The sequence below is a fragment of the Elephantulus edwardii genome, unplaced genomic scaffold (genome assembly GCF_000299155.1).
Source record: "Elephantulus edwardii isolate Elephantulus edwardi_28Jun2011 unplaced genomic scaffold, EleEdw1.0 scaffold00063, whole genome shotgun sequence".
Taxonomy (NCBI): Eukaryota; Metazoa; Chordata; class Mammalia; order Macroscelidea; family Macroscelididae; genus Elephantulus; species Elephantulus edwardii.
This window is the reverse complement of record NW_006399813.1, coordinates 1,164,122-1,184,524: the sequence shown is the minus strand read 5'-3', so window position 1 is coordinate 1,184,524 and position 20,403 is coordinate 1,164,122. Positions and strand designations below refer to the sequence as shown.

The window sequence follows — 20,403 nt, the reverse complement described above, 5'->3', positions numbered from 1 at the left end:
ATGTTTGGCAGAGTGGAGGGGAAGCGAAGGAGAGGAAGACCTTTGGTGAGATGGATCGATTCTGTGACTGGAGCGGTGGGAATAAGTGCGTTTGAGATGGCTAGGTTGGTACAGGATAGAACAGCATTTAGAGCTCTTGTACATAGGGTCACTATGAGTCGCAAGCGACTCGATGGCACATAACAACAACAACAATCTTTCCCATGTTATATACAATTTCTCAAAAATGTTGCTCCTAAGTGCTTAGCAGCATTATCTACCACCATAGCAAGGACATGGAAACAGCCCAAATGTCCATCAGCAAACAACTGGATTGAGAAACTACCGTACATTCACACAATGGAATACTATGCAGCACTCAGCTGGGACTTTTTAAAATGAGAGTAGTTTCTTGGAAGTTGGCCTGAGTCAACTAGTTGAAGAGAGTATTCAGGGCATTTAGACTCATCCAACTAAGGAGCTCTCAAGGCTTAGTGGTAAGAAGTTACACTTACAACTCAAAGACATACTGCTAAAATCCACTACTAAATGTCATTTACTGCCCCTGAAAACCCACTGGCAAGTCAACTATGAGAGTGTTCCTGTTCAACAGTACATAACAATAACTATGAATCTATATGATCCAAATTCTAATCCACTATTACTGAGTTGAGGTGGCTCTGGTGGCCTAGTGGGTGAGAAGTTGTGCTGCCAACCGAAAGGCACCTCGTTCAAAAACCACCAGCTTCTCCTTGGGAGAAAAATGGGCCATCTTTTCTTGTGTGGTTTAAAGCCTTTGAAAACCACCTGGAGGGATAGCTATAAGTCAGTTCCGACTCTACGGCAATGAGTTGAGCTGACTGTTAATTCTGACCGAGAGTGACCCTATCAGATTGAGTAGAACAATGCTACAGTGTTCCCAAGGTTGCAAATCTTTGCAGGAACAGACTCCTCATCTGCTTCCTGCAGTGCAACTGGTGGGTTTGAACTATCAATCTTTACACTAGAAGCCCAACATTTAGCCCCAGTACCATCAGGGCTTCTTGATTCAAATTCTAATGGATCACAAATGCCTCCTTCCAGCTCCAGAACCCCACATTCAGATTCATATACCCATCTGTCTGCTTGTATCTCCACTGGAATGCCTAACCACCATCACTAATTTAGCATCTGAAATGTAACCTCGATTTTCCACCCAAGTGTGTCTTTCTCCATTTTCCCTAACTCAGAAAGCAGGCTTCCCATTAGCCTAGTTACTCAAACCAAAAATCTAGAAGCTTCCTTTGACATTGCTCCGTCTCACATACTTTGGGCACGGGGCCAGGATGGATCAGTCCTTGGAGAAGGCCATCATGCTTGGAAGGGTGGAGGGACAACTCAGGAGAGGCAGACCCTGGATGAGATGGATTGATATAGTAACTAGGCCAAGGGAGTTGATGTGTTGGAATTAGTGAGACAAGCTCAGGACAGGGCAGGCTTGAGAGCTGCTATACATAGGGTCGCTTGCTATAGGTCACAAGCGACTCAACAGCACATAACAACAACAACAACATCCTCATATCTAATCCATCTGCAAAGCTTGGTGATTCACTCCCCTCTTGCCATTGTATATACTAGGAGCACCAGTGGTGTCATAAGTTAACATATTGGACTGCTAACCAAAGGGTCGGCAAAGGAGAGCAAGACCCTCAGCCAGGTGGATTGACACCATGACAGCCGCAATGGGCTCTAGTGTGTCAGGAAGTGTGAGGATGGTGCAGGACAGGACAGGTTCATATCCGCTGTTCATAGTGTCACTATAGCTCATACCCAACAGGGCAGCATCTAACAACAACAACCAAAAGGTTAATGGTTTGAACGCACCAGGTATTTCCAGAAAAAATGGATGATCTCCTCCTGTAAAGATGTAGAACCCCAGAAAACCCGGTGGACGATTCCCATGAATCGGAATGGGCTACGTGGTGGCACATTTGAGCCTGTGTTAGCCCGAGCTGCTGTTACCTTCCAGCTGACTGGACAAGATTCTCCCTGCTTCCTCTCTCACCTCCATTTCTCCACCAAGCACTCCCCTCCACCCCGTGCTTTTAAAGATGTGAATGAGATCTCTAATCTCCCTATGCTTAAAATCTGTTACTTTTTAGGCATTAGGCATAGAATAAAATCAAAAGCCCTTTCCATGGCCTAAAAGCCTCTTCACAATTTAGTTTGTGCCGACTATTTTGACCCTCATCATCCCCTTCTGGGGGACTTCACAGCTGTGAAATGGATATGGCAGTAATAGACGATAATCTACCCTGTACTGAGGGACAGCTATGTGCTTGATCAGCTGCTTCACATACATTACTTCATAGAGGCCTGGCTACAACCAAATAAGATAAGCACTGTTAACCAGTAAGACTATTATAAGCGTATGAGGTCCATGCATAGTAGGTGCTCAAGAAATGTTAGCTGCTCTTCTTTTCCACTGGTTCCAATAGGATAAAAATATAAAAGAAACAAACCTGTAGCCTAGAGACATCTACACTGGACCGAGGGGGAACTGGAGCCAGAACCATCTGTCCTGCGTCCTGGTCTCTCTAGTCTAACCACATGCCTCCAGGGGGGCTGAGGACTCGCTCTCCTGGGGATATTTAGGTTGCTGAAGGAGTTAAGAGGTCGCTTCCCAAACCCCAGCCCTCCCCATCCTTGCATCTGCCCTTGTGGGTTTAATGAGAAATCCAGGCACCTCCTAAGAGACCGTACAAATAACTTCTGGGACGCCACTAACTCATTCAGCAGAGACCCGGAGCTGCTGGCGCTTCAGGAAAGATAAGTGCATGGAAAGAAGGTGGTTTCCTTAGAGTCAGGAGGACAGAAGGATCTTGCGCGGTGAGTGTGAGCTCCGCCCCCACAGCGGCAGAGCCGAAAAAGCCAGGATCCTCAGCCCCTCTCTTCACAATATTTGATTAGGAATGTGGGGGCGGGACCCTGGCCTGGCATAGACACGCACACTCTCAGTAGACACTCTCTTTCTCTCACACACACACAAACTCTCCAGCCCAAAGAGGCCAGGCAGAGGAACGTGGTCACTCTCTCTCTGAAAGTTTCAACTTGAGGTAAGCTTGGTCATTTTGCTTCCATTTTTTACCCTTTGGTGCTCCATCAAGGAAGAGCGAGAGAATAGGGAAGGAGGGGGCAGGGTGAGAGAAATCCTTTTTCATTCCTCTCATCTGGACAGCGACCCCAGGGATGCTGGGGAAGCGCAAAGAGGAGGAAAAGAAAGGGGCTTCAGATTTTCCCCCTTTCTCTCAAATTATTTTATGGTTGTTAGAGAGAACCTCCCATTCTCAGACATGAAAAAGTGAAGGAGCAGATATTTAGGAAGCCAGCTCTCCCCTCCTTTCATTCTAGCTGTGTCCCTGCAACCCTGCAACTGTAGAGAGGTTGTGGTACCTAAATGCTGTGTGTAGGGGTGGGGTGTGCACGCTATTGGGGTGAAGGAGTCAGCAGAGAGGAATGCTGAGAATTGCCCATGTCCAGGGAGCTGTGGATGGAGGCAGGGGTTCAAGCCAGGTTAGAGGAGAGATCCTGGTTTAACTTGCTCAACTCTGAAGGAGTTGAGAAACTCAGAAAGGAGAAAACTCTCGAGAGTGGAGAATGGAAGATAAGCTGTAGGTCCTAAGTAAGCTCCTCTCAACTCACAGAGCATAAGTTCTAGAAATTTCCACATTATAATACTCTGAGCACAGAAGGGTCTCATCACTGGGGGCAAAAGGTCTAAGCATTCTGGAGTAGCATTGCTAGGAGATGGGACTGGGTGATGGGAGAAATAGGATCCTCATCAAACCCTTTCAGCAGGCATGGCTCCTAAAGAAAGGCCAGAGTGGGCAAGGTACACAAACCCTTGGAAAGCTATGTCTTGAAGAGGAAGGTGACTCTTGTCTGCCAAGGTGCCCAGTCTGGAAGGAGAAATGGAGACAGAAGCTCACTATGCCAGCCCGCCAGACAGCCACCTTGGTCCTGCAGCAGCCCAGGCTGTGCATGGAAAAATGTGCAGTTGGCAGTGGGCCGCTCCATCCGTCTTCTCTCCTGGCCAGAGCCAGGGACCAGCCAGCATGCCCAGGCAGTGGGCAGTTGGGTCAGCTTCTCGGAAGCACTGTGGGCTCTTTGTTTGAGGCCTGAGGCTGCCTGAGGATGATCCAGAGTGCCCGCTCCTCTACAGCCCAGGGGCTGCTGGGATGAAGCACATCAAAGGGAACCGCTTGCAGAAGACAGACTCTGGGCTGGACAGTGGCCAGAAGATGACTAAGCTGGGTGTCATAGCCGGGCCCTTCTTTGAATTTGATGCTGGATCTTGTGCTCACTCCTTTCTCCAGTCCAGCCTTGTCAACCCTACAGCAACGTAAAGGATGGATGTAACTTCAACCCCAGGAAAATGATTGAGGTTTCTTCCCAAGGCTGACACTCCCACCTCTGGGAGGTGCCCATTGCCAGGAAGGGCTAGTAGAAGGGGCAGCCAGTTCTGATATGGGACCCTCTTTTTCCATGCTTTCAGTTTCTCTCACAAGTGAATTGGAAGTCCATGTTGCTCTCCAAGTTTGCCCTTTCTCATCTCATTAGCACAGCCAGCTCTAAAGCAGCAGATTACCCAGCAATAAGGCAACTCCTGTTTACAGAGCCTCGAAGTCCAGGTGTCCTCACTTTGGTTAGACAGGGTAGTTCGCAATGGGAGGAAGGTGCCAGAATGCCTGTTCCATACTCTGCGTCCAACATTCATTTCTCTTGGTTGCATGCAGCTCTTGTCTAAGGACGAGGGTGACACATTAAGTGCTGGCTCTTCCCCAAATGTCATAGAAGACAGAAGTTGTCTTATTCTGACTCCATGCACTCAGCAGTCCCTTCAGACGATGAGGGCCATGCCTGAATGCCCGTGTTCCCAGGCTGCAGGGCAAATGTAGCTGTCATAGGAAGGCCCTGCACTAGCCAAGCTGCATGTGTCACCCCAACTGCGATCAGGGAATGTTCTCATTTGAGCAATCTGCTACAGATGATGGCACTTTGGAGGATAGCCCCAAACTGTGTGGTCACTGCAGAGTGAACACATATCCCCTCCAAATACTGAAAATGAAATACTTAGCCCAGGCTCACTAGGGAAAGGAAAGCTCTACTAGAAATAGTTCTGATCAATTTCACAGCTCAAATCAATCTGTGGGAGATTGCCTGCAGATATGGAAAGAGCTAGATGGCTTTTCCTTGGGACTTCTTAAAGTGTTCCTTCCAGAAGGATATGATTCCTTCCAGAGGGATATGATGTCAAGCCTGAAGAGCCCTCCCTAGGTCCATCTCTGCCCCCGGGGATTGTTTTGGGCTTTTCAACTGCCCCAACATGAGCTTCCAGGTTCCTAATGGCTTCTAAAGATTTCCCCCTCCAAAACAAATGAAGCCCTGCTACCATTCAACTTCTTTCTAGTCCAAGACTATTTCTGTAGGAAATGTATTCATCTCCTAACTCACTCCAGATAGCCAAGAACCATATGCGCAGAACTGACAGCAGGCAGAGGTGCCAGACAGGTGGTAGGTAAGGTCTTGCTCTCAGACGCTCCTGCCCCAGCTCAAGTCGGCCCAGTGCACCACCTCAGGCTGGCCCCTCAGCCACACAGCCTCCCTTGAGCCTCGCTTATGCCTGCTACTTCTGTTCTCTCTCTCCCTTCTTGCAGAGAGACAACAATGCAGTGGGCCTCCCTCCTGCTGCTGGCGGGACTCTGCTCCCTCTCCCAGGCCCAGTATGATGAAGACCCTCACTGGTGGTTCCACTACCTCCGCAGTCAGCAGTCCACCTATTATGACACCTACGAGCCGTACCCTTATGAGCCTTACGAGCCTTATCCCTACGGAGTGGAGGAAGGTCCAGCCTATTCCTATGGCTCTCCGTCCCCACCAGAGCCCCGCGATTGCCCCCAGGAGTGTGACTGCCCCCCCAACTTCCCCACGGCCATGTACTGTGACAACCGCAACCTCAAGTACCTACCCTTCGTCCCCTCCCGCATGAAGTACGTCTACTTCCAGAACAACCAGATCTCCTCCATCCAGGAGGGTGTCTTCGACAACGCCACCGGGCTGCTCTGGGTTGCTCTCCATGGCAACCAGATCACCAGCGACAAGGTGGGGAGGAAGGTCTTCTCGAAGCTGCGGCACCTGGAGAGGCTGTATCTGGACCACAACAACCTGACCAGGATGCCCGGTCCGCTGCCTCGATCCCTGAAGGAGCTCCACCTTGAGCACAACCAGATCTCCCGGGTCCCCAACAACGCTCTGGAGGGGCTGGAGAATCTCACGGCCTTGTACCTCCAGCACAATGAGATCCAGGAAGTGGGCAGTGCCATGAGGGGGCTGCGGTCACTGATCCTGCTGGACTTGAGCTACAACCACCTCCGAAGGGTGCCTGATGGGTTGCCCTCAGCGTTGGAGCAGTTATACTTGGAGCACAACAACGTCTACAGCGTCCCTGACAGCTATTTCAGGGGCTCCCCCAAGCTGCTGTATGTGCGCCTGTCCCACAACAGCCTCACCAACAACGGGCTGGCCTCCAACACCTTCAACTCGAGCAGCCTTCTTGAGCTTGACCTCTCCTACAACCAGTTGCAGAAGATCCCCCCAGTCAATACCAACCTGGAGAACCTCTACCTCCAAGGCAATAGGATCAATGGTGAGACCTTGGCACAAGGGTGGGAGAAGGGCTGTCATTTTCACCTGAAAGAGCCTGTTCTGAGTGTCCAAGGAGCCCTGGTGGTGTAGAGTAGTAATATGTCATACTGCAAACCATACGTTGATGGTTCAAATCAACCCTTAGGGGGAAAGATGAATATTCCCCTCTGGTAAACATTTATTGTTGTTGTTAGGTGCCATCAAGTCAAGTATAACTCATAGCAACCCTATGATCTGAACACTATTCTATAACTATCATCATTCCTCTAGTGTTCATAGGATTTTCAAAGGGCTTTTACTTAAGAAGTGGATGCCAATCTTGCTTCCAAGTCTGTCTTAATCTGGGAGCTCTACCAGACCCTGTTCACCATAGGTAACCCTTATGTCATTGACACAGCAGTGACTCAGCATTCAGTATCACAGCAACCCCAAGTTATATCAGTACAGCAACCCCAAGTTATCTCAGTACAGCAAACTGACAGACAAATGCTGTACCACTTGAAGCAATGTTCTCCTCAAACACAATCAACAGCCTACCTTCCAGAATCCCACAGGAGCCTCCAAATAATTTACAGCCTTAGAAACCTGATAGGTCACTACAAGTCAGAACCAACTCAATAGTAGTGAGTATCCTGAGGGCTGGCTGGGGAGCCCTGCTGGTGCAGAGAGCTATGTGTTGAGCTGCCAGCTCAAAGGTCATCAGTTCAAATCCACCAACTACTCTCCAGGAGACTCTCCAGAAGACATATGGGAAACCTCCTATACTGAGGATTTATAGTCTCAGAAAACTGATAGAGGGGCCTCAATTGGCTTGACGGCAGTAGGTTTGAGATTTTAGGAGATATAGTGCAGACTATCTTTAGATTTTATTTCTGTATATCTAGGCAACTATTAGAAATGAAGAAGAAGAGAAGGAGGAGGAGGAAGAGGAAGAGGAGGAGAAAATAATATCAAGGCTTCCACCTGCACTGGATGTAAAAATAGTACACACTTAGAGCACTTAGAGGTGCTAGGAAAAGTCACGGAGGAGCGGGCTGGTATGGGAGAAGTCTGCCTTCCCAGAAGTGGTACGTTTCAATCTAGGTCTTGAGAAAGAGGTAAACACAGATTAAAGGAAAACAGGGCAAAGCCATCCTGGGAAGAGAAATTACCACCGAGGAAGTCATCATCCAGCAGGTCACCTTTAGACAGCATCCAGGAAATGTGTCTTAGGAGGAGTCCTGTGTTGCTAGGTGCCATCAAGTCAACTGCCTTTCATAGTGACCCTATGAACGGCAGATGTCAACCTTGCCCTAACCTGTGCCATCCTCACCACCTCCAACATGATCGAGTCCTCTGTTACCATGCCAAGCTGTCTTGTTGGGGGTCTCTTCTCTTTCTCTGACCCTCCACCTTTCCCAACAGGATGTATTTTTCCAGTGACAGGTCCCTCCTGACAACATGCCCAAAGTATTTAAGGCAAAATTTCACCCTCCTTGCCTTTAAGGAGCACCCTGGTTGCTATTCCTCCAAGATGGGACTGTTTATTCTTTTGGAATCTCATGGGATATTCAGTATTCTCTAACACCACAACTCAAAGGCATTGATTCTTTTTCCCTCATCATTATTCATTAGCCAACTTTCAGATGCATGGCAAGCACTTGTAATGCCCAGGACTTGAATTAGGTGCAGCTTAGGCTTGTGTTTTGGGGCAGCAGAAGATGATTTTGGAGAGGCCTGGGAGGGAGCAGTTAACAAGATTTAGGGATTTAATTTTAACTTCTAAAAAGGAAGGTGGGCAGCTGACAAACTGTGGTATCTGCACGTTCTTACTGACCCAGGAGAGGATGTTCCTCATGGTCCCTTCCTGCCTCTGCAGTTTGACCTTATGTTTGGGCGTTTATTTGTTTTTTCAAAAATAACAGCTGGTGGAGAAAAATGTGCGACTCTCAGAGCTGAATGCCACACTTGTCCGTGTCTGTTCTCACTGGAGTACAAGGAGTCATTGGTGGTGGGGTAGAGATTCTCCCAGGACAATGTGGGCCTGACTACCACAGAGCATTGAGGGCGGGGGGGGGGGGGTGTGAACCGAGCTTTGAATTGTTCAAGCATTTCCAGAAAACGGCTAAAGGAACCAAAAAGGCTGCCTCTCTGCCTCAGAGAACTAACAAATTCACATCCGATGGAATGATCTGGTTGCTTTTCTGCTCTCTGGGTCTTGTTTTCAGACAGCACGTACATTACCCCAGGGCATCTGATGTCTTTATCCCAGTTGGAAGGTACTGAGCCAGCATTTAACCTCCCTTCTGCTGTCAGCAAGGTCCTGTTCTCTCTGGGGTGAAGAGGACTCATTAATGACCACCAGCAGGCCCGGCTTTGAAGCAGAGCCTGCTGAGAGCAAACAGTAGCTTCAAAGCCAGAGAGGGACTGCACGTCGTCATTCCCTCCTTCCCCAGCCTCTCCCTCCCAAGTTCGGAGAACAGATCAGTCATTTAGCAAGATGTTAATGAGTTGGACAGCCCTGCCCAGCTGAGAGTGCCACCAAGCCAGGGGACAACCCAGAGAAGGTGACAGGGAGGGCAGTCTGGTCCTCCATTTACAAGTGTGAAGTCCATCATGTCCAGTCAGAGCCGGTTTTATTTACAGTCTCTCTGGAGTCTTCTTGGTCTTGGGTGATTTTTTTCCCTTCTCTGTTCTAAGATGTAACTAAGGTGTGATGTGCTACAAAGGGGTAGATATTTATTCACAGCTGCCAATCATTCCTCTGAGAAGTCACCACTCCTCACCTGCCTCCCATTCTGATCTCAGGAGACCTGTCACATCACAGATGTCACCATGTATGCCAAGCTCCGTCAAAGGGTGACCCTGAAATGTGACAGTGAAGAGCAGCTGTCACAGGAGAGGACACACTATTACCTCACTGTTATGATCAGAGGAACGTGTGTAGGTGAGGTTTCACCTAGGTGTCTTGTCACACCTCTGCCTCCACACACACCATGGTCGCTGGTCACAAAGCCAGGTGGTCCCTCTCTCCGGAGAGCACTTCTAAAATGTATCCTAATGTCTTACAAGAAACTTCTCCCTTCAACCAAACATCATAAACATTTCTAGTGTCTACTCCAAACCCCTTCATCTGTAGTTTCAGCCAAATCCCTTTTATTCTTCTCTTTCTGATTCATCTCTTCAGGCAAAAGAACCCCAGCTCCTTGCTTTTCGTAAACTAGTGAACGTGTAAAGTGCTTTGTCTGGTATAGTTCTATTTATATAACTAAGGACCCATGGTGGCATAGAGCATAATGTACTGGGCTGCTAACTCAAAGGTCAGCATTTCAAATCCACTAGCATCTCCAAGGGAGAAAAAAGATCAGTCTCCTTCTGTAAAGATTGACAACATCAGAACCTACAGATTGGATCACCAAGAGTTGGAATCGACTTAATGGCAGAGAGTTATTAGTATAATTGTTGTTGTTGTTGTTGTTATGTGTCATCGAGCTACCTTCAACTCATAGCGACCCCATGTACAATAGCTGTGAAACTTGCCCTATCCTGAGCCAATCTCAGTGACTCCAATACATCTACTCCCATCACCCCAGTTACTGTATCAATCCATCTTATCCAGGGTCTTTGATTGCCACTCTGTAGTTGACAGAATATTTTTTGTTATATGTTAAGGAAAATGGGATGCAAAAAAAGACAAATATCAAAGTCATCCAGAATATGTTATATAAAGCCCTGTCTTGATATCAAAGGACTCAACCTTGGAGGCAGTCCCCAGGTGGGTAGCTCAAATGGTTACATTCTCAGCTGCCAGTGTAAAGGTTGGAGATTAGAGTCCACCCAGAGATGTCTCAGAAGAGAGGCTGGCAATCTAGTTCTCCCTGACACACAGGCAGTCCCCGTGAGTCATAATTAACAGCATTGGGTAAAACCCAGCATCTCTGGCTGGATGGTGACATTCAGCTCTCTGATTTAGACATGCACTCCCCAAGCTCAGCCCGCACTCCTTTGCCAAAGGTGAGGATGTCTCCCTGCATTAGCAAGGCAGGGACTTGGGATAGTGGAGAGGAGATGAAGGCAGGATTGTAGCAACCCTGCAAGAGGATCGAAATGAACAGGAAGGAACTAAGGGGCATGGAGGGGGGCTAAGGCAGGGTCCTCTCCCTTCCCCTGCTTCATCCGTCAGTGTCTCCCTCACTTTTTCCAGCCTGGCAACAGCCAGGGAACAACACAGCTTGGAATGTTATTCTGAAGCTTTAGGATCCAGCGGAGCAGGGCGGGCATACCAGGAAGAGTTTGGAAAGACTTATGTCAGTATTTCATCTGGGCTGGAAAATATTCACCATTGCTTCCAAACAGAAGCCCTGTCCTATACGTGAGCCCAGGGAAGACAAACGGAGGCTAATGAGGCCTATGTGTGGATAGAATCTAGCCATGCTGGATATCTCGCTGCCCAAAAGAACATTCTATGGTCTATATATCCACAGCTGAGATCCAGGATTTTGTCCTTCAGGCTGAGATAGAGAATCTCTCACTGAACTTGAAGCTGAGTTTAAAAGCCAGACCTCTTCATTTCCTTCCCCAGACCTGATTGACCCAGTCTCTAGCCCCAGACATGCCCCCAACCTCTGGGGTCCAAAGCTATCTTAGCTCTTCCCAGTGACCAGAAGGGAAGCACCCAAATCTCCTCCCGCTTGTAGTATTCCCTCCAAAGAATGGTATTTCCCGGTCTCCCCGCCTCCCCTCTTCCCAATATCCACTTCTTCTCTGGACCTGAATAGTCTCTTATGTCTGAGTACAAGTTAATGTGTTGCGACTCCAACCCCTCTCATCTTGGTGAGGCCTTAAGGGAGCCTGTAAACAGTCACTTCTCAAATGTTCTCTTTTCTGAATAATTAATGCAAGTTTTAAAAACTTTTTTTTTACCAGCCTATTTAAGCTTCTTATCCAAAAATTCCTTGGGAATTTTTATTCCAAAATTTTTGAGGAATTTGCCAAAGGAAAATGTCCTTTGGGATTTTTCATGTGCATAATCTCCCCCAAGGAAACCTGGTGACAGTGTTTAAAAATACTGCCTAGTTGCTAACAGAAAGTTGGTGATTTGAACCAATCCAGGGCCTGTGAAGGAGAGACAGGGTAGTCAGTTTTCATTTAGATTACAATTTAGGAAAACCAGTGGGACAGTACTACTGTGTCCCACGGGCATATCATGAGTTAGAAGCAATTTGTTATTTGTTATGCATCAGAGAGCTGGACAGTGACTAAGGAAGACAAAAGAAGAATTGATGTCTTTGAACTGCGATGTTGGAGAAGAGTCTTGAACATACCATGGACTGCTGGAAAAACAAATAGTTCTATCTTGGAGAGGGTGAAACCAAGTCTCTCCATGGAGGTGAGGATTTTGAAGTTCCACCTCATGTACTTTGGGCACATGGCCAGGAGAGAAAGATCCTTGGAGAAATACATCATGCTCGGAAAGGTGGTGGGACAGCACAGGAGGAGAAGACCCAGGGTGAGATGGATTGATACAGTACTTAGGGCAATGGGGTTAGGTGTGTTGGAGTCAGTAAGACTGCCTCTGGACAGGGCAGGCTTCAGGGCTGTTGTACATAGGGTCGCTGTGAGTCGTAGGCATTTAACAACAGCAATAAAAATCTCCCCCATGGGGGAGCCTCTGAGGCATCCCCAGGAAAATAATGAAGAAAGCCTGCCTCCCACTTCTACCCAGCTCCACACTGGAGTAGAGCTCCTGACCACACTGTAAATTAAGGAAGTAGGAACGAAAGCAAACCGCAGCCCCCAGACAGCCCAAGTACTGCAGTTGCTTGGGTCTCAGGCATGCAGCTTCCTCCCTCAGAACTCCATGAGTAACTTCTTCCTAATCCACTGGGTAGAGAATAACAGGAGGAATTTTCCTTGCAGTCCTCACCACATTGAAAGCACCCCCACAGAAGTCTCAGCAGCTTTCCAGTGGGGACTTCTGAGGTCTCTGCTTGAGTTTTAGCAAAGTTCTCAGGGCTTTTTTTTCCCTTTAAAAAAAATTCCTGACCCCATATAGACTTTAGATGGAGGTGGCTTGACTGATCCAAAAGAAGAACGAGTTTGTTTAATTGAAAACAACTAGCGTGAGAATTGGGTGGATGAGAGAGGGAAGATTTATTCTAAAATCAGGAGGGGGAAAAACCCACACCCTATTTCACTGCTAGAATTACATGGTTTAGGCGGGGGAACTGTTCAAAAACCGGCACTACTTTGGAGATATAAGGAAGGAAGTAAATGGTAATTATGTTAAATTCAGCAAGAGGAGGAGTTTTTTGCTTGATGTTTGAGGTCCACAGCAACCCCAGCTGGCTCTGAATTTCCAGTCTCTGTAACCTCTGTCACCTCTTTTGGCAGCTCTCAGCGTAATGGAGCAACTGGAGACGCGCAGCCACCTCAAAGCTCTGGTACTCAAAGACACTTGTCTCTCTGCAGAGGCTTTCACGCTTTAATTTCCTGCCACTTTTCCTTTCTGTGAAGTGGCCAGATTCAAATTCTTCCATTTCCCCAATCTTTCTTCTCAAAGCAATTCCTCCAAGAGCCCCCTCTTCAAAAGCAATATTAAAGCGCGGGGGTTCATCGTCAGCCGCCCTCTGCTTCCCCCTGCTGGCCACAGTCGGGAAACGAGCAGGACCTGGTGGGAAGGACGCTCAAGGGCATTTAAGGGTCCTGCAGAGTAAATTCTGGGAGCTGGGGAAAGTGGAGGGTCAGCGGAAGAGAGGAAGACTCTCAACAACGTGGATTGACACGGGGACTGCAGCAATGGGCTCAAGTATGTCAGAGATGATGAGGATGGCACAAGACGGGGCCGGGTTCAGACCTGATGTGCAAAGAGGCGCTATGAGTCCTACTCAGCTTGATGGTACACAACAACTGGTGGCCTAATCCGTAGGCAGTTGCGCTGCCAGCTCAAAGGTAGCGCCTCTCTGGCTGTTCGAATCCATCAGGCACTTAGCGGAAGGAAAATTAGCATCCTCCTCTCATGTGATTTTACAGCCTCAGGGAAACCCGCTGAAGGGTCACCTATGCCTCAGTTCCCATTTTAAGGCAAAGAGCAGAGTTGAATTTAATTGAGCTGAGCTGCAAAGCAACGCACAGCCTGGGGACGTGGTTAAGAGAGGGCTCTCTTTAACTCTCGTTCTACCCCTAGTGGTAAAAATCGTGGTATGACGCCTTTCGAAGACAAGCCAGCTCCCTCTAACTTCCCGAGCAGGACCCCTCTAAACAGCTTGGCAAAAGCTGTTAGACTTTGCTGTGACTCCAAGTGCCTGATCTGGGTTTTTCCCTCCCCACTTCCACCCCCTTGTCCCCTCAGAGTTCTCCATCAGCAGCTTCTGCAGCGTGGTGGACGTCATGAACTTCTCCAAGCTGCAAGTACTGCGCCTGGACGGGAACGAGATCCAGCGCAGCGCGGTGCCGGCGGACGCGCCCCTCTGTCTGCGCCTCGCCAGCCTCATAGAGATCTGAGCGGCCCTCTTACTGAGCGCCTCCAATGCCCCACTGCATTTGGCTTGATGGTTTGGTTTGGCTTTTGCTGGACGGTCTGGTACAAACCATGTGCCAGAACTCCACAGGTTCCCTCTTTATCCTTCTTCCCTGTAGGCAGGGTGAGGTGAGATCAAGGGTTAGACAGCCTTCGGCTAAGGAACGCAGGCGGAAAGTCTCCCGCTTCCAGAGGCAGGCGTGTGGTGGCGGGAATCCTCTCTGGTAGACGCAACCCCAGAAACCCCTCTGCAGTGATGCAGTTTGGGACTTGACCGTTACTTGGGCCGTGACCATACTTTGCTAGCAACCCCTGATCCATTCGGCGAGCAGCTTGGCAGACTGTCCACATGCTGGGGCTGGTGTCGTGGGCCTCCTGGGCTGCCCTGGTTGCTCCTCAGAATATTACCTCTTACCCAGCTGCCTTCACCTGAATCCATCTCGCCCACTCAGCTTTCCTTCACAGACACCTCTTCTGTGCCTTAGGCAGAGGCAAGAGATTCCAGGGCTTATGGACCTGAGCCCAAAAACCTGTGCAGAGAAACCCCCCTCACTTTTAGCTGAGGCTGAAAAGAGTCCAACAATTACTTCTGTGCCTCCCTGGCGTCACTTTCTGAAAGCCACTAGGTTGGATGTCACCAGCACGAGGGCAGTATTCATGGCTGATGTGCACTAAGCCAGTTTCCAACCCATTGCTGTTGGGTCTCTTCTGACACGTTGCCTTGGCCCCTCCATATGTTTCTGAGGTTATACACCTATGTGGGAGGAGACGCCCCCATCTTTCTCCCATGGTGGATTCAAACTGCCCACCTTCCCATTAGCAGGCTCAGATTATGTCATGAGGCTCTCTTCCACCAGCTGGACAGCTCTATGAAAGTGGATCAGACTTCCAAAGAGGATAGGCCAGCTTCAGTTGTCATCAGTATCCATAATGCAGGCAAACACATTCCCTGACCCAAGGAAGCAGCTCTGGAGTTTTGTGCTTGCCAATGCTAGCCCTGCATCTTCAATGGTGACAGCCAGGTGGTTTTCAAAGCATGAACAAGTTAGTCTGTCCCCTCTTTTGTTATCGAAGAAGAAAGCTCCCATCTCTAGATAGGAGAGATAAGCCGCAGCCAGCCCTGAATCTGTCTGAGAGCTTAGAGCAGAAGGGTGTGGTTAATCAATAGCAAGTGATTTATCATGAGGCCAGAGTTCTAAGTGTCAGCTCTGACAGCATGCGCTCACCGGGGTCCCGAAGCCCAAGCCAGACACTCTCCATGCCCAAGCTGGGCCTAAACCCTGTGTTCTCACATCTCTGAATGTTACCCTCAGCACTGAAGATGCCTATTGCTTGACAGCTGGAATGGAATGAGTCGTATCCATTTTGGAAAGGTAATGTTGCCTAGCTCACCTGCTCTTGGCAGCTGGGGACAAGGATTGCTTGAGGAGCATTTGCCCGAGCCTGGTTCCTGCCTAGCTGCCATTAAGTCCTTGATAATCATTTATGCTTTGGAACTGCTTCCCTGAGAAGGTTATGGAGGAATTCTTGGACTTATGTTCTTGGCTCCAGACCCTGAAATCCACAAAAGCCAAACCAGCTCATTTCAACAAATAAGCTCTGACTTGAGGGCCAAAGCTGCCCTCTGCTTGAGGGCTTTCAGAAAGCGTCTGCATGTGGACACCATCATGCCGCTCACTGTACAGCATCCTTATTACAGGGGAAGCATGAATGGTGCCTAACCTGACCAATAAAGGTATCTTACAATTGCATTGCATGAATGGTGTCATTAAGAATGGAGTCATTCCCCTCCAGTCGACTGTAACTCATGGTGGTGACCCACCCATAGCACAGACAGAAAAGAAACCATCACAGAATCTGACTGTCACATTTTTCTCCTACTGAGCAGCTAATGTGTTCCAACTGCCCAGTTTTCAATAAGCAGCCCAGCATTTAACTGCTGCGCCATCAGGGATCTTTAAGGAGCACCACTAGACTCAAAGCCTGGCTGCCATAACCAAAGGTTGATTGCTTGAACTTATGCAGCAGCTTTCTAAGAAATATACCTGAAATTTTGCTCTGGTAAAGATTACAAGCCTCCAAACCCCATGGTACAGATCTGTCCTGTCACATGGGGTCACTATGAGTTAAAATCAACTCAACAGCACAAAACAACACAGGAGGATTCCTTTAGAGGGACCTAGAGGGGTCACATGGTGAGCTCTGGGGATCTAGCGTTAAGAAACGGCACTGTAATACCGAAAGCAGGCAGTTCGAATCCATAAGCTGCTCCAAGGGAGAAGGACAGGCACTCTCCTCCCATGCCTCTGAAGCCTGCCTGAGTGCCAGCTATGGGTGGGTTCAATGGTACATAATAAGAGGGGTTCACACAGGCCTCAGACTTAAAGAACCCTCTTTCTTATCCACTCTGTTCGGGCAGATATGGCTATGGCATAATAAAAACATAACCTGCGTAAAAGGGAGTCAGATCTTAATCCTTTTCTTATCAGTTAGACTGACATTTAACAGATTTTGTGCTCTGAAATTTCTCCTTTAACTTCAATCAAACTAAGCACACATTCCCTACCATTTGGTCTCCAAGGGATTAAAAAAAAAAAAAAACAACCAACAAAAACAAACCAAAAGTCTGTTTTGTTTTGTTTGAATCATTCTAACTTCTCCCACGCCCAGCCCCCCCCCCAACCATCTCTCAGCTTCAAAATTCCGGATCTGACTGGTCCTGGGGATTCTTGTCTTAACTGCTCCTGCCCCCTAGTGGCAGAGGCGAGCACAGCAAAGCCCAGTTGGTGCAGGAAGAGAGAAAAAAAGGGTTCTTTCATCCTCAGTGTACACTTCTTAATCGCCTTAGTGTGTCAGACACTGTGGTAGGTGATTGGCAAATGTGATGTGAGGCTTGTGCTTTTGAGTGTTGTACCGTCAAGTCCACTCGGAGCTGACCCTCCTGGGGGTGTTCAGAGGCAGTAAATCACTCCAGAAGAGATTGCCCAACTTTCTCCCACTGAGCAACTGGTGGATTAAAACCTTTTGCCTTTGTATTGGCAGTGCACCCCCTTACCACTAAGCCACTATGCTTCTAGTACAATCTACCACTTTCTGAAGTTAATTCCTGTGATGTTAGCCTTAAAGTTGGCTGCTGGGGTTTTGTTTGTTTGTTTTGTTTTGTTTTTTAAGCCATTACAGTTGGCCCCTCTGGTCTCCAGCTACTCAACTGCAAGACACATGTTCTTACAAATCAGCAACAGCTGGAGGATCAATATAAAGAGCGCACTGTCCACAGTGGCAGGGGGTGGGGCAGGAAGACCAATGCAGAAGCAGCAGTGCAAATGTGTTTAAGAATCTCACTGCTTCCAGTCTGTACAAAAAATCCGGCCTGTATACCTACAGTCATGTGAGTCATTCCCCTGAAGAGTCTGAGGACCTTCTAGCAAATCATCAAACCACCAGGCCTTAGAGGAATTGGGGAACTGAACCCAAGATGGAGCTGTTAATAGAAACTATGGACTTACACAGTGGGTTAAGTATTTGAGATTGCATTGATCTAAGGCTTCTGATAAACAATCTACTATTAATCTTAGCAGGGCAAATTCTTTTTTTTTTTTTTTTTTTTTTTGGTTTTTTACAAGATTGATTTATTGACTGTGGTACATATCACATAAGGCCTTTTCAGGTTTGTTTTTTCTTTTTTTTTACACCATTCCCATTGAGACAAGTACAATACTTTGTAGCAAATACATTTTAAAAAACAAAACCAAACGCAAAAAAAAAAACCCACCTCAGCCGAGATGCCACAGCCTTGTCCCCGGCCGCCCATGCACTAAATTGGGTTTGGGGCCTCGACAAACCCACAACGTAACCAAAGAAAATGCTGGAAAGTAAACTGACATTCCTAACACAAACTAGAGATGTGAAGGCCTAACGTACAGAGAAGGAACTCTTATACTCCCTTTACAAACACGTCTCCACTTTTGCTGAGAAAACAGAATTGTGGGGCACACGGCCAGACTACGAACACATTATTTTTTTTTAATACCATTGATATGCTTTCCCCTTTAAGGAAACTCAAAATAGTTAATTCAACATATATAAAGTTCATTTAGACATGTGAAAATACAAGTACCAGAAAAATAAGCTGGCAGCAGCACTATTCCAAATTTTCAAACAAGTTTTATTCCCATATAATTCCGACATTGCCTTTTTTTTTGTTTAATGTACACAAGGGAACATGATTCTTTTATAATAAAACAATAACTTAGGCCCTGTCTTGACTACATGGAAAGTGTAACGTCATTGCTGTTGGGCAGAGGCCGCTGGGGGCCCAGCCAGGACAGGGACGGGCCGCAGCCAGCCTTCCCTCCTCTGGTCTCCTGGTCAGCACGCCTGGTCTCTGGCACACGCACACACACATGCCTCAGCCTGTCCCCTCCCACTAGGAGCTTGTACCTGCCAAGCAATAGGGGTGATGCTAGCAGGGCAAATTCTAAAGACACTACCCTATTCATGGCCTCTGAGCATAACTGGCTCATAGCAGACCCTTTAGTGGGACTCTCTAATGTCTTTTCAGAGGCTGTAAATCGCACAGATGGAAATGGAAATCATCCACTGGGCTGCTGGAGGCTTCGATTTGCCAAAGAGGTGTGATCATTGTGTTAGCAGTGCAAATCTCTATGGACAGCACAGAAGATCTCCCTTCATTTTCTGATAGGAAAATGACAAGAATAGGGGGCTTCAGTGGTGTAGTCCATTAAGTGTTGGGCTGTGAACTAAAAGGTCAACAATTCAAATCCTCCAGACACTCTAAGAAAGAAAGACCACCAGATGCTTTGCTGGAGAAGGAGAACAATCTCCTCCTGTACCAGTCAGATCTGATTTGACGGTACACAAAAAAATAATGAAATAAAATAAATTTGAAAAGATGAAATACTTATAAAAAAAAAAGAAAGAAAGGGAGTCTCCTCCTTTGACTATTTATAGCCTCAATGTAAATCAACTTGATAGCAGTAGTTCAATATTTAATGAGCATGTGCACCTGATTCAGGCCATGGTCTTTTCAGTCACTTGCTACGCATCTGAGAGCTGAACAATTCATAAGGATGACAAGAATTGATGCTTTTGAGCTATGGTGTTGGAGAAGAGTAGAGAATAGTCTATGGACTGGCAAAAGAGCGTACAGACACATCTCAAGGAAAGTGCAACTTGAGTGCTCCCTGGACACAGGGATGACAAAGCTTCATCTCATAAACTCCAGGCACATTGCTAGGAGAGGCAGTTCCTTGGAGAGGGACATCTTGCTTGGAATGGTGGAGGGCCAACGAATAAAAGACAGACCCTCAACAAAATGGATTGACATGGTGACTGCAGCACTGAACTCAAGTATGTTGGAGATGATGAGGATGGCGCAGGACAGGAAGGGTGCAAATCTATTGTTTATAGGGTCGCTGTAAGTCATAGCTCAATGGCACCCAGCAACGATGGCAAGAAGCATGTGCCATTCTCTCCTGGTATAGTCCATGGTGAGCTGTGTTGCTACCCCAAGGCTCCACGTTTCTGGTGGTTCACATCCTCCAGCACTTTCTTGACAAAGATTGGCAGTTTCCTCCCTTTCCCATTTACAGCTTCACATCCCATTTACAGCTTCAGAAACAGAAGGTGGCTATGGCCAGACAGAACCCACCCGACTGTTGTGACTGTTCCATAAAGACTGCAGCCTGAGAAGTCTACTGGGGGGTAAGGGAGGGCAGTCAGTTCTACCCCATTCTTCAGGGTTGTATTAGTTGGCATCAACTCGATAATGGGGGTGGGGGGTGCAGGGGATGTGTTTGTTTTTCTTTTCCTTATTGTGTACCACAAATCAGATCTGACTGACGCAGCAGGAGATTGCCCCTCCTCCAGTGGAGCATCTGGTGGATTCGAACAGCACCTCTTTGGGATTGCAGCACAGCTTCTTGCCACTAGGCCACCAGAGCTCCCTGACAATGGTTTTTAATGCATGCACCGTAGCTCTGGGGTGGGGTGTGTTGTGAGACAAAACTGACTTAATGACACATCACACAATACACACCAAATTCTGAGCCAAGTGTTTTGAAAGTGTTACACTCCCTCTTAAGCCAAAGTAAACTCACTCACTCACTTACCGTTCCATCGAGATGGAACGGACTCATAACTGACGCTCCATTGAGTGTCTGAGGTGGTAAATTTCCCACTGGGTGTCTGAGGAGGAAATTGCCCATCTTTCACCCACAGAC

General features: G+C 47.7%; 2 protein-coding genes across 2 annotated transcripts in view; both read left to right on the top strand.

Moving 5' to 3' along the window:
- Positions 1-4,364, top strand: part of LOC102870267 (ankyrin repeat domain-containing protein 12-like) — a 115,482-nt gene extending 111,118 nt beyond the window's left edge. Inside the window, exon 2 of the mRNA XM_006887979.1 lies at positions 4,135-4,364. Within this exon, the coding sequence (XP_006888041.1) occupies positions 4,135-4,364 (230 nt within the window). The remainder of the gene's footprint in view (positions 1-4,134) is intronic.
- On the top strand, positions 3,017-14,238 carry FMOD (fibromodulin). The gene is made up of 3 exons (XM_006887887.1): positions 3,017-3,074; positions 5,678-6,664; positions 13,994-14,238. Exons 2-3 carry the CDS (start codon positions 5,686-5,688, stop codon positions 14,143-14,145), a joined length of 1,131 nt encoding a protein of 376 aa, XP_006887949.1. The 5' UTR covers positions 3,017-3,074; positions 5,678-5,685; the 3' UTR covers positions 14,146-14,238.
- Positions 14,239-20,403: the final 6,165 nt, after the last annotated feature.

Coding starts and splice junctions, on each gene's coding strand:
- FMOD (XM_006887887.1), top strand. CDS start 5,686: ATGCAGTGGGCCTCCCTCCTGCTGCTGGCGGGACTCTGCTCCCTCTCC. Junction 6,665..13,993: donor CCAAGGCAATAGGATCAATG/GTGAGACCTTGG, acceptor TTGTCCCCTCAG/AGTTCTCCATCAGCAGCTTC.